This window comes from Diabrotica virgifera, chromosome 4 (genome assembly GCF_917563875.1).
Source record: "Diabrotica virgifera virgifera chromosome 4, PGI_DIABVI_V3a".
Taxonomy (NCBI): domain Eukaryota; kingdom Metazoa; phylum Arthropoda; class Insecta; order Coleoptera; family Chrysomelidae; genus Diabrotica; species Diabrotica virgifera.
This window is the reverse complement of record NC_065446.1, coordinates 79948680-79963478: the sequence shown is the minus strand read 5'-3', so window position 1 is coordinate 79963478 and position 14799 is coordinate 79948680. Positions and strand designations below refer to the sequence as shown.

General features: G+C 32.0%; 1 protein-coding gene across 2 annotated transcripts in view; it reads left to right on the top strand.

Annotated features, from left to right (window-relative positions):
* Positions 1-2370: 2370 nt before the first annotated feature.
* The window catches only part of LOC114325783 (unconventional myosin-VIIa), a 278092-nt gene continuing 265663 nt past the window's right edge, over positions 2371-14799 (top strand). For both annotated transcript variants that reach the window (XM_028273912.2, XM_028273911.2), the window contains exon 1: positions 2371-2551. In XM_028273912.2, coding sequence (XP_028129713.1) covers positions 2524-2551 — 28 coding nt within the window. In that variant the 5' untranslated portion in view covers positions 2371-2523. The remainder of the gene's footprint in view (positions 2552-14799) is intronic.

Genomic DNA, 14799 nt, shown 5'->3' with positions numbered 1-14799 from the left:
TCTCCACTGAAGCAACTTATTTGTCCATCTGTCTTCTTTCACAGGGCTTTTCATCGATTGTCATTTGTTTCGAGCTTGTGTCATGTGTCACATAATATTAATATATCTACGTCATACGTCTTTAGTTTGTATCATTGGTATATACTACGAATAACGTACGGCGTAGATACATTAATATTATGTGACACATATGACAGAAGCTCGAAACAAATGACTGTGAATGAAAAGCCCTATTCTTGGAACATGTCCCGCCCATCTCCATCTTTGCCTTGAAATACGTTCGATAATAGTTATTCCACTCCGGTTCGTATATTACCAACTCTTCCTACCAACTTCCTCGTTTTTTATTCTATTTCTTAAATATCTTCTGTTAAGATATACCTACATTTAATGAAGATTATTCAGATTAAATGAGATTGTTGTTAATGTATTATTTTAACATATTTATGGGGAAATAATATAAATTCAGCTGTAACTCCGAACTCCGAAATTATATATTATGGGGGTTCCTGTTTAAGATTTTAAAGTTACACCCAGCCCCCCTGCAGGGGGAGGGGTCGCAAGTCATGTTTGGTGGTATTTGATAGGTTTTTGAAAAATATTAAATACGTATTTTTTGGTTTTTCATTTCGAAGTGCATTTCGCGAGATATTAGACCGTTTCTATAATTTACCTATGGTATCACGATAATTCGTTTTTTCCGATTATATCGCCATCTATCCACAATTCGAAAAAATCTCAAGAATAAAAATTGCTTACTTTTACGTTTGTAAGGAATCCACCTCTATAATAAAACCAGGGGTTTCTATTTAAGATTTTAAAGTTACCCCATGTCCACCTCCAGGGGGTAGAGTGGGGGTCATGTCTGGTGTCATTTGGTAGATTTTTGAAAAATATTAAACACGAATTTTTCAGTTTTTCCATCCGATGTTCATTTCGCGGAATATTCGACCATTCCGCTACTTTTGGGATACTCTGTATAAATTGAGTACAATAAATAGTCGATTTGCTAATCTGAGACATAGACACAACTTTGAAGATGCTTGGTTTTGTAGAACGTAGTCTTTCTGATTTTAATAATATAAATTGTCTTAAATCTGTCTATTGTGCATTAGTTAGATCAATATTAGAATATTCAAGCTGCATATGGACACCCTACTACAGATGCCACATCGATAATATATAGAGAAAGTCCAAAAAAAATTTCTAAGATTCATTGCACATAAACTAAATATACCATCTGAAAATATCAATTATAGTGAAATTCTCAACTTATTAGATCTATCATCACTGGAAAATAGAAGATCATTTCTTGATTTAGTTTTCTTATATAAGATTGCTAATGGATTGGTTGATTGCTCAACACTTCTTGAGAAGATAAAATATAGAGTTCCTCAATGTAATACTCGTAGTAAAGAACTATTTTTTGTAGACTTTCATTGCACCAAATATGCACAGAACAAAGCAATTGGAAGAATGTCTAAGAGGGCCAATAATATCGATATTGACTGTTCATTGACTAGTTTTAAGAAAAAATTGAAAAAATGCTAAATTGTATTTAAGATGTATGTATATTTTTAATTTTTCAGTCTTTATATAGTGATATTGTTCTATATTTTAATATGTATTTATGGTTGTGATACTACCTATACCTATTGTGATAAATGGTATTTTTGTAAATTGGATTTTTGGCCGTAAATAAACTATTTATTTATTTAACTGTCTACTGATGTTAGTAATTTCTTTTTTGGGAAGTTGGGTTGCTAGATGTGACTGGAAATTATTACACAACCAAACATACCTGCTCATAGCCAATACTATTAATAGTAAACAGACATAAATAACATAAACCTTACGCCAATCAATAATTATTTATTTACACCATTATAATGTATTGATAACAAATGAGAAAATTATTAATTGTACAAAATAAAAATATTTTGAAGAAATAAAATTCCACAAAATTTTATGAGTTATACACTCCCACTATTTACAATAATTCCTCTTTTTTTTAATGAAAGCTTAAGTTGATTTCAGCAGTTATAATAGTGTGAACTGTGAAGTAGGAAATTTTGTGTTGTATGCTTCCTACTTTGAATCTGTCAAAATGAATCTCGGCTAAGCGAATTTAGTTTATAATAAACCACAGTTTAATGCTTAAAAGAATCTATGCCTAAACAATTTCCGTAATATATGATGCGCTCCATACTTATGACTCACCCTGTATGTATTATTTTCTTGACTCAGCCTAAATATAGGTGACCAACATTTCATTTGCAGCAGCTTCATATTCCACGAACCGGGCTCGATCGGAAATGTCAGTCTACAAAATTCCGAGATTGGATTAGTCATAGTCAGTCAGCGGTGATCGGTGATCGGTCTTGGAGGTTTTGACAGTTTCAACTATTATGTTTCTGCTCGTTTCCTCTGATCTTATAATGTAGTTTGGACTTGTAGTGTCGTTTTTTTAAAAATTCATGAATGAAAATTTGTGTTAGAATGCTCTTGGATTAAAACTTAAACATGGTCGAGCTGGATTTTTCGTGCACGGGTAAGTTTACATCAAAAACTATTAATTTGCTACCACCCTTTAGTGAGGGTATGTATTATTGATATTTTGCATGCTTGGTTGCAAAGAAAATTGTTTGTGATCTTAAAATTTAATTTATGAGAATAAAAATGGGTATTTGCAACGAACTTATAGTATTTGTTTGGAAAAATTGGTATTTTTTCAAATGAAAAGGAAAGTCTTCAATATTTGTTACAACTTTGATTTATTTGTACAATACATATAATAATTCTATGAAAACATTATCCTCTGTAGATATTTCTATAGGCGATAACATTTCGACACCAAGATCAACCCCCTCAATTCTCAATAATATATTTCAGTCACGTATTTGTTTTCCACCCTTATGTATTTTTACAATACCTAGGTATGCGGTATGCAGGTTAATAAATTAAATTAATTTGTATTAAAGCTTTTAAGCATAATAAATTAGATTCAGAATGTCAAGTCTTAGAAATGGGAATCAAATAAGGCAAATACATATTTCAAACTTGTCTTAATAAATTTTTAGGGTTGTTAGGTTTAGGTTGTTTTATTATTTTTCACACATTTTAATTTTATAATGTCCTAGGATTTTTAATTTTCCAGAAATAAATTTTTTCATTTGATCATAATTTATACTTAGGCAGAGGCGGCTCTAGCCCATGTAGCGCCCGTGTGCAGTCGATGCCTTGGCGCCCTTTGGTAGACGCACGTCAAAATGGAATAGTCGAATAGGTACCTACCTAGTAGTAGTACATAGGTATTAGGTACGCTTATAATGTAAACAAAATCCAGATGCAAATAGTGTAATATTAAATTATGTCGGGACCCAAAGGTATTCACAGCGCCAGAACAACCTACCCAAATGTATTAAAAGTATTTAATTAAAAATGAACTTCTTTATCTATAAGATCAGCAGGTAAGGTTGGAAATAGGTTGAGGAAATTTGACAGCTTTCGAACAGACAAAATTTGACAAAAGAGCATGAGGGAGGGCAGGTGTGAAAAATTCTGCTATTGCCTCGACTTCTTCTGCTTCAGTTTTCGCAGTATTAATGAACTTCACAAAAGCATACTCATTGTGTAATTCAGACAAACTTATTTTTGCAGGATCCATCATTTTTACGGCTTCTGACAATACGACATCTGACTTTTGAAGAGCTTTGCTAACTATATTTTATCTTGCTTAAAATTTCAAACTAAATAAGCAAAGAGGAGATGAATTTAAATAACTTAATTTTTGCCAATATTGAATTTGCCATATTTCTTGACTTTGCATCTTTGGTGTTATCAGAATATATTCTAAACAAGGCATCATACATTTTTCCCAGATTAAAACGGAGAGCTTTTACTGCTTCAACTCTACTCTCCCATCGAGTATTTGAGAGAGGTTTTAGACTTAAAGTTGGCACTTCTTTAGCAAGTATTTGCCAGCATGCTGTTGACCTAGAAAAAAACATAAACTTGTACAATTGAAAAGAAATTGACAATTTCTAATAATTTAGCTGTGCGTTTTAGGCGGGCGGTAAATACCTACTTTGTAAAATTATGTTTCATAGTATAATAAACAAGTCTTAATTATCTTTCAAATCAATTTCCCCGACGTTCACATATGAAAAAAATGGATATACGGATGGGGTGCAACTGCACCCCGCACCGTCGTTTACGTAAGAATCTAAGCACCGCCTTACGAGGGTTAATCGATTTAAAGCATATTTTATGTTGAAACAATGTAAATGATCCGCTCTTTGGCGTTCGGCGCCCCCAACATCCCGACGCCCGTGTGCACCGCACACCCTGCACAATAGGTAAAGCCGGCTCTGTACTTAGGTGATGAGTACCTAAATTAAAATTTTTAATATATTTTTCATAAAGTAGGTACATATTTACATGATACTCTCTCATCACTCTTCACATAAACTATAAGATAAGGTATGGTATAACCTACTAATAATATCCGTTTTTAAAAAGGAAAATTATTATAAAATTGTAAAATGAATTACAAAAATTAGCTAAGTAGAAACTGTATTGATCCTAAAAGATTTTTCCAATGGTTGGCCATATGTCATATGTTTTGAGTGTGTATCCTGTTAAATAACAAAAGTTGTCTTTATTTTTTTATCAGATAACATTTTTTTTTGTTTTCTAAACTAACCATGTAATTTAACAGAAATGTGCAAAAAGTGCATTAATTTATTCTGTAAAGCAGTGGTGTAACAAGGGGGTTTTGGGGGCTGTAACCCCTCCTCCATTGGGATGTACTTGAGCTCTATGCGCTTAACACCATTACTATTTTATACCCCCTAGAGACCCTCCAGTAGTTGTAACCCCCATTAGGATCATCCTGGTCCTGGTTATACCATTGCCGTAAAGACATTGTGTTTTTGTCTTTCAGTGAAAATGGGTCCATCACCTATATATCAAGGCATAAACAAAAAGATAGATAATAAATTAAATCATATATTCTGGGACCAAAAATAGTTCAATTGAACCTAACTTACCTTAGTACAAATGTGCAAAATAAAAAGTTATAGGCCTTGGAAGTTACCTAAATAGATTTTTTGCAATATATCGAAAACTGTTTGAGATTTTATATTGAAAATGGACATGTGGCTTTCTTATGGCAGGAACATCTTAACAAAAGTAACAGTAAAATTTGTTGAACTTATTTAAACACAATGATTTTAAACATTGAAATGAACAAAGGTAGTTGCCATGAATTTATAATATTTGTTTGGAAAAATCAGCATTTTTTCAAATGAAAAGGAAAGTGTTCAATATTTGTTATAACTTTGATTTATTTGTACAATACAATAATTCTGTGAAAACATGTATCCTCTGTAGATAATATTTCTATGATAACATTTCGACAACAAGATCAACCCCCTCAGTAATAGGTATATTTCAGTCATGTATTTGTTATTTTCCACTCTTGTTTTTTTTTACAATAGATATACAGGTTAATACATTGAATTAATTTGTATATTTTAAGCAGAATAAAATAAGATTCAGAATGTTCAGTAGTTCAGTCTTAGAAATGGGAATCAAATAAGGCAAATGTTTCTTAAATTTTTAGGGTTGTACCAATTATTTTATAATTTGTAGATGTTTATGTTTATGTTTATTTAATTTTGTAGATATAATTGTTTTCATTTGATTCTAATTTATACTTAACTGATGAATAAATTAAAATATTTAATACTCTTTATATGCGTATACAGGGTGGAACAAAAAGATAGGTCATAAATTAAATCACATATTCTGGGACCATTGAACACAAAATTGAACTTAACTTGCCTTAGTACAAATGTGCACATAAAAAAAGTTACAGCCCTTTAAAGTTACAATATGAAAATCGATTTTTTCCAATATATTGAAAACTGTTGAGAGATTTTATATTGAAAATGGACATGTGGTTTCATATGACAGGAACATCTTAAAAAAATATCAGTGAAATTTGTGCACCCCCTAAAAATTTTATGGGGGTTTTGTTCCCTTAAACCACCCAAATGTTTGTGTACGTTACAATTACATTACTGTTATGGTAGGTACCATTAGTTAAACACAATGTTTTTCAAACGTCTTCGCCTCTAGTGGGTACTTTTTTGATAAGCCAGTTTATATCCAGACATTTTGAACATTTTATAAAATCCACCGCATATTTGTAAATGGCTACTAAGTGACATTATAGAGACCTGGAAATAATATGAAAATTTATTTATAATTTACATTTTGTTATGTATTCAGAAATGTTAAGAAATGTTCAGAAATATCCTTATTAAAAAAGAAGCTGCATCTCGATAAAAATTGGTTTATTGAAAAAGTACTAAGGCCAAAATTTTTAAATACATTGTGTTTATCTAAACTAAAGGTACCACAAATACCACAATAATAATTTAATTGGAATGTAAACAAACATTTTCACTGTTACAGTTTTCAGTATATTGGAAAAAATCGATTTTCATTTTGTAACTTCAAAAGGCTGTAACTTTTTTTATGTTCACATTTGTACTCATGTACAGCTGGTTCCAAAAAAAAACTGATACGACTCTTAAAGCGTATTTTGTAGAAAATTGAGCAGTGTATTTTGAAGGATGACTACTTATTATTTACATGCTGTCAGTGTCACTGCCAAATCTTAAAATTTGTCAGATAACTTATTCTGTTCAACCTCAAAAAATGGCTGTTTGTTTGTTTATTTTATAATTTGTCTGTCATAATAAATATAATATAATGTCAGACCTATCATACACTGCTCAAAATGATCAAATCTTACTAAGAGTCGTATCAGTTTTTTTAGGAACTAGCTGTAAGTTAGGTTTGATCGAACTAATTTTGCTCCCAGAATATGTACAGTAGGAAAAATAAAAGAATACCCATGAACGAACATATAAAACACGCTGTATTTTCCTGTCACCGTGCCACACAAAAAATTGGCCAGCGTAGGTACATGTAATAATTATTGTTACATGTCCTTGCACTGGACAATTTTCTTTGTGACACGGTGACAGGAAAATACGGCGTGTTTTATATGTTCGTTCATGGGTATTCTTTCAGTTTTCCCACTGTATTTGATTTAATTTATGACGACTTACCTTTTTGTTACACCCTGCAAAATACTCTCCACTCTTCACATAAACTAATTAAATAACAAATCATAATAGACCAGGGCAGATCTGTTTTGAGGTGGATGTGCTTTGAGGTGCATTTGGATTTTTGCAGATAAAATTAAGTGACAACTTCAGTAATTATAATTGACTTATGCTCCTTCTCAAATATGCCCGGAACATTAATACAAAAATTAAAATATTTCAAAATTTCGAAAAACATCGATTTTTTTCAACTTTCATTGCTTATAACTTAAATACGATTCATTTTGGAACAAAGTTGTACCAAAATAAAATAAAGATAATTTCATTTTGTATGATATACGACTGGTTGAAAATGTCTTAAATTATTACTTTTTCTGCAAAATAGCCATAAATACAAAATAAGGGGCAAAATAAGCCTGTTTTTATTCAGTGTTTTTCAACCACTTTGGTTGCACTTAGAACCTTCGTAATTCGTGTAGAAAATTCTTACAACATACTTAATCCGCCCACCAAATTTCATTAAAATCAATATAATAGATTTTGCATAATAATTTTGCAATCTAAATTTTTTTTTAAAAGTTCAAATTTTTTAAAAATGTTCTGAACAAAAAGTAGATCATTTAAAAGTTTGCTAATTTTTTTACACATCAAGAGGCGCTCTACCTATCTAATAAACTTTACAGAATTAAAATCGGATTATTTAAGCGGCCTCAGCACTGTTTTAAAGTTATAAACAATTTTTTGGCTTATAAACAAATATAGTGAGGACGTTTGAGTTGGAATAAATTCATTTTCTTGCGACTCCGGAGATAAATCCCGAAACAGGTCGATTTTTATATTTAAATTATAATTTTCTGGCATATAATATATCATACTAGTGACGTCATCCGTCTGGGTGTGATGACGTAATCGATGATTTTTTGAAATGAGAATAGGGGTCGTGTGCTAGCTTATTCGAAAGGTTGTTCAATTCTCTATTCAATTCTCTATTCATTAATATAGACATTAACATAATTATTTATACAGGGTGCCCAATTTTTTTTTCATTGAGACAAAAATAAGAAAGTATATAATTTATTTAATTCGAAATACATTTTACTGTTGTACTAAAACAGAAAAAATGTTTATTTGATAAATAACTGAACAATGAAATTATTCCAACTCAAACGTCTTCACTATATTTGTTTATAAACCAAAAAATTGTTTATAATTTTAAAACAGTGCTGAGGCCGCTTAAATAATCCAATTTTAGTTCTGTAAAGTGCATTAGATAAGTAGAGCGCCTCTTTATATGTAAAAAATTAGCAAACTTCTAAATGGTCTACTTTTTGTTCAAAAAGTTTTTAAAAATTTTTAACTTTTTTAAAAAAATTTAGATTGCAAAATTATTATGCAAAATCTATTAAGTCGATTTTAATGAAATTTGGTGGACGATTTAAGTATGTTGTAAGAATTTTCTAAGCGAATGACGAAGGTTCTAAGTGCAACCAAAGTGGTTGAAAAACATTGAATAAGAATACCTATGCTTATTTTGCCCCCTTATTTTGTATTTATTGCTATTTTGGAGAAAGGTTAATAATTTAAGACATTTTTAACCGGACGAATATGATACAAAATTCAATTATCTTTATTTTACTTACCCACGACTTTTTTTCAAAATGAATCGGTTTAAAGTTATAAGCAAAGAAAGTAGAAAAAATCGATGTTTTTCGAAAATTTTTAATTTTTTAATTTTTTTATTAATGTTCCGGGCATATTTGAGAACGAGCATAAGTCAATTATTATTATTGAAGCTGTCACCTAACTTTATCTGCAAAAATCCGAATGCCACCTCGCACATCCAAAAATAGACGTTTTTTCACAGATCCGCCCTGGTCTACAAGGTTTTTAAAAAGGAAAATGTTATGAAATTTTAAAATGAATTAGAAAAATTAGCTCGGAGCTTAGTATTGATCTTAGAAGATTTTTGTAAAGCTTGGCCATATGTTTTGAGTGTGTATGATGTTAAGAAAAAGAAAAGGTGTCTTTATTTTTCTTTATTAGAGAACTTTTTTTTTCTAAACTAACAATTTAATTTAACAGAAAAATTGTATTATGACATAAAAATAAAACGTAGAATAGCAATGACTAAAACTACTTTTATGAAAATGAAGTCATTTCTGTGCAATAATCATCTCAGTTTAGAACTAAGACAAAGAATGGTTAAGTGCTGTGTTTGGTCTGTACTATTTATGGTGCAGGAGTGTGGACACTAAAAGTATCTATCATGAACATAATTTATTCATACGAAATGTGCATTTATAGACGGATGCTGAAGATACCTTGGACAGCAAGAAAAACTAATGAAGAAGGGTCAACAATCTAAGGAGGGTCAACGAAGATAGAGAACTGCTAAAGACTGTTAAACACTAGAAAATGTCTTATCTGGGATGCATAGTGAGAGGAAATCGATATAAACTATTACAACTGATCCTTAAAGGCAAAATAGAGGGCCGTAGAGGTGTGGGAAGAAAACAAGCTTCTTGATTAAAAAATATTCGTGAATGGACAATGGACTCAGATATCAAATTCAGGACAATTATTGTTCTGTATTGCAGAAGATTGAGAAGCCTTCGCAATGGTGATCGCCAACGTCAGATAATTCTGATAGGGTACGTGTAGAAGAGAAAAAGAATTAAAAAATAAATAATTTTTATTGTTGATAGATGTCACAATAATGTGAAAAATGTTGATATCCTAAGAAAATTATGGAAACACTCGTATTACACTGCCAAGCAAAGAAATCGGGTCACTCCATGAAATTACTTAACCCGGCACCTGCCACGTGGCTTTGCAAGGCGCCAACTGCCACGTGGGGTGCTCACAGCACCCCTTAAAAATTTTCTGTGATCTGCTTGTTTAAAAAACAAAATAATGTGTTGAGTAACACAAGAATATAAAAAACATGTTTTATTAACTTATTAGCCACTAATATGTTATAAAAGTTAAAAAATAAAATGAAAAAGGTGTTATAAGCAAATTAATAAGTACCAAGCGAAAATAAATGAAGTCAAGTAAAATATCTAAAAAAATTAAGATTTAGTGAGTATAGAGTCTATATTAAAAATTTAAATCAGTTATTTCAATAAAAAATGTAAATTTGACCTGTTTGACCAAAAATACAAAAAAGATTTAAAACTTAAAGTGCCAGATGATGACACCCCAATTCAACTTTATAGGTCTGGCAGGGCCCCCGCTACCATATGTGCAAAGTGTGCAATGCACACGGGCGCCATCCTCTAGGGGCGCCAAAACCCGGGGTCAAAAATTGCAAAAAAAACAAAAATTAATTTTAAAATAAAAGTTAAGAAATTAAATAGGATTAGATATAAATATACACGAAATTTTATTAATATATCATCCAGTTACTGCCGATTCACATTTGCGAGAACATGTCGGAAGTCAGACATTTTAATTTATTTTGTTATTATTTTATTCTGTTTGTTTCATGTTGATATTTTAGTCTACAAATAATCGTCCATTTACTCACGGTTTTTGGTGTGAATTTTAAAGAACCGCTTAAATTGACATGAAATTTATCATATACATAGCTAACAAGAAAAGGAGTGATATTGTGCCGATGTGTGCTTTTGTCCTGGGGGGTAAAAGGGGTATTCTCAGGGGAATACGCCCGAGAATACCTGGGGGTATTCTCGGGGATGAAAAAACATACGTTCAAAATAAGTCCGTAATTGGATAAACTAATTCTAAGCAACTTTTGTTCTATAGAGATTTTCACTAAGTCAATACTTTCCGAGTTATTTACGATTACGAGTGAATATGTTCATTTGTCTACAAAAACCCCGTTTTTAGAAGATTTTTCGAAAATAACTCAAAAACTAATTATTTTATCGAAAAATATATTCTTAGCAAAAATATAGCTTACAAAAAAGTGAAAAAAAATAATTTATATATGAAGGCTGCAAACCCAGTAGAAGCAGAGTTGTAGCTAATGAAAAGTAGGTTCTTATTCATCAAATTCCAAATCTAATATTTCGACGTGAAATAAACAAAAAATTAAGCAGATTTCGGGGAAAACTCATTACAACTTCTTTAAAGTGCTTAAAAACTTTATTTTTGATAAAAATTCTAGCAACAGGAACATGCAACAAGCAACCTTTTTTGGTAAAACAAATCGTAAAAATCACCCCCTCATTAGCATTCCAATTGAAATTAATCGTTACCGCTTTACCATTTACTTTTATAATATGTATTATTTATATGATCTGTTAGTTTCATCGGTTTAAAGGGCTCATTTTTGAAAAAATTTGGAAAAAAGGTAATTTTTTTTTAATCTTGAAAAAATTCCTTTTTTCCTAACAACTTAAAAATTATTGGTGATACCAAAAAATTTCAAGCATTAAAAAATGTAGGTTTTGCTTTTCTGAATATTTTGGATGTTTTGTTTTCCTGTAAGACAAAAATTGGTTAAGATATGGCTGTTCAAAGTTTGCATACACTTGTGATTAGTGACTCGTTCAAGCCCTCTTAAGTACAGCCTTTTGGGTGAATGGACTATATATATGACTTCTAAAGTTCAGTTTTTTGTTTTATTTCAAGCACCTACCTACCTTCAAAAAATAAAATAAAAACATGATCCAAAATGCCTTAAGGGGCGCCAAAATACTTTTTTGCGCACAGGCGTTAGTAACCCTTACGGGGGCCCTGAGGTCTGGATCCCGCGTATGAAAAAAAAGTTGATTAATAGCAAGCTGAAAATTTGTTAATAGCTTAAGGGTGTCTAGTTGGATAAACTTTGATATATGGGAACACTGGAACAGGGGCAGTTTTAATTGTGGAACAGGTTAAAAATTTGGAACGGTCAGACCACGAAAACGGCACATTTATTTTGTCCGACAGAACAGACTTAAACTCTCCGAACAGAGATTAAACTCTCGTGCAAAAATCAGACTGCTATTTATCACCTGTCATAATTCCTGTCATTTGACATATTCTACATGTTCCACTCATTAAAACGCTTATTTGGTGATAAATAGCAGTCTGATTTTTGCATGAGAGTTTAATCTCTGTTCGGAGAGTTTAAGTCTGTTCTGTCGGACAAAATACATGTGCCGTTTTCGTGGTCTGACCGTTCCAAATTTTTAACCCGTTCCACAATTAAAACTTCCCCTGTTCCAGTGTTCCCATATATCAAAGTTTGTCCGACTAGACACCCTTAAGCTATTAACAAATTTTCAGCTTGCTATTAATCAACTTTTTTTTCATACGCGGGATCCAGACCTATTAGAGCTATAAGTTCAGAATGATACTAAATAACCACTTCAAACACTAACACATCTATGTTATATAATATTATAGAAAGCTACTATGACGCACAGCTCGGTTACCAAACTTGAAATACCAAATATTTGATAAACATGTGTTATGGGGTGCTGGCAGCACCCCACGTGGCAGGCGCCGGGTTAACATGTTTGATGTCTCGAATTTTATAAACCTGTTGTGCGATTTTAGTGATTTTTTTAGTATGTTCTAGCCTTATTATTTAAGAATATCAATGTAATAATATTGTTGCTAGATAGGTAAATGTCATTTTATACCGGGTATAGCAATCATACTGTGTTTTTTCCTTAAAGTTCGGAACACTCTGTGGATATGGAATATTATAGCATAGATAGAACATTGAAATTGAAACTCAATTGTAGCCTTAGACTTTCTTAACATTTTCTTTTCTGATTCATTTGCTTATGTTGGATAATAAAAAAGTTAGGTACTTTAACAACTAGCCATGTTATTCATCAATAAGTACAGGGTGTTTCTAAATAAGTGCGACAAACTTTAAGGGGTAATGGACAGCCTAAGTCTGACGTCACAGATGTCACAAAATTGGGAGGAGCTTATATTGACTCCAAACAATTTTGTTTGCAACGTTAAATTGTCATAAGGATTTTTTCATTTATGTGCTTTGTCTGGCAAAGTAAGACTTCATTTAGGTATTTCGTTAAAGAAACGTGTTAATTAACAGATTTTTATTCGTTTTTGCTCAGGTGGTCTTTATTCGTTAGTGGTTGAAAATAAACATAACCTCAAAACTGTTTACGTTCTTATCATTGCATTAAATTAACTCACCTGGGCAAAAACGAATAAAAATCTGTTAACTGACACGTTTCTTTAACTAAATACCTAAATGAAAAGTGTTATTTTGTCACACAAACCACGTAAACAATAAATGAAAAATTCCTTATGAGTGTTTAACCTTATAAACAAAATTGTTTGGAGTCAAATATAAGCTCCTCCCAATTTTGTGACGTCAAGACTTAGGATGTCCATTGTGCATGACAAAACGGTTGCATGACGGTTTGCTTTATAAACATATGTCCACAAATGCTTCTTTTCTGAAATACCATTTTCATAAAATTCTGCCGCCTGGGACTTCAACCAGGTGTTCAACGCTGTCCCGTAGCTCCGCATCGTCATCAAAGCGCTGCGTTGCAAGCTAGGTCTGCATTGCTCGAAACAGGTGGTAGTCGCTAGGTGCAAGATCCGGACTATACGGCGGATGAGGAAGAAACACTTCCCACTTGAATGGAACAGACAAAGTTCCATCAGTTACAATGCTTGTGCGCCCACTTCGTTCTTCATCGCGCACATGCCTTTCTACATAATCTCTCAACCAATTCAGGCACTTATCATAGCGGTTAACTAGCTTTGAAACACCATTGTCATAAAATTCTACCACTTCAGACTTCAACCAGGTGTTCAACGCTGTCCCGTACCTCCGCATTGTCCTCTAAGTGCTGCGTTGCAAGCCAGGTCTTCATTGCTCGAAACAGGTGGTAGTCGCTAGGTGCAAGATCCGGACTATACGGCGGATGAGGAAACACCTCTCACTTGAATGGAAGAGACATGTTCATCAGTCACAATGCATCAGTCACCTTTCCACTTCATTGGTTTGGCTATTTTCGAATTTAATGCATCATTGCCGCACTCCACCTTCAGTGATCACATTGTTCCCATAAACAGCACAAATTTCGCGATAAAGGCTATAGCGGGATAAGATGGTCAAAAATGCCCCCGCACCGATCAGCGCCGCTACTTATGTTTTCGATAAAGGATATAAAATTATGCCCTCATGCAAATTTTTATCTTCCCAGAGGTCCTAAAACCTCTTAAATCGAGAAAAGAAGAATTTTTAGGCTTTATTTTTTTGTAAGCGCAATTTTAATTTAAAAAATCTGAAAAAATTCAAGAGGATGTATATTTTGAATACAAAACAGCCTGATTTTTTTCAGATTTTTGTAATAAAAAATGAGCCCAGGAAAATTTTTTGAAATTTTCAAAAAAATTTTAGGTTATGTAAATATAATTTGGCCAACTTGTAGATAGTATTTTTTTATGTGTTTTTTATCGTTCTTTTGAATGGCAGAGGCATAATTTTTAATATCTGAGCGGAAAGAACGAAAAAATTGAAAAAACCGTTTTTGGCTGTCTCGAGATGCATCTCGGGAGAGCCAATTTTAGGATTTAGGATCCTGACTACAACAACAGATAAAACGCTAAAAGTGTGAATTTTGTCATAAAATTTGGTACGTGGGCTTATAATAATATTTGGAACAGCTTTTCCAAATAACTTTTTTCGATATCTCTAACGCGAAGCAAA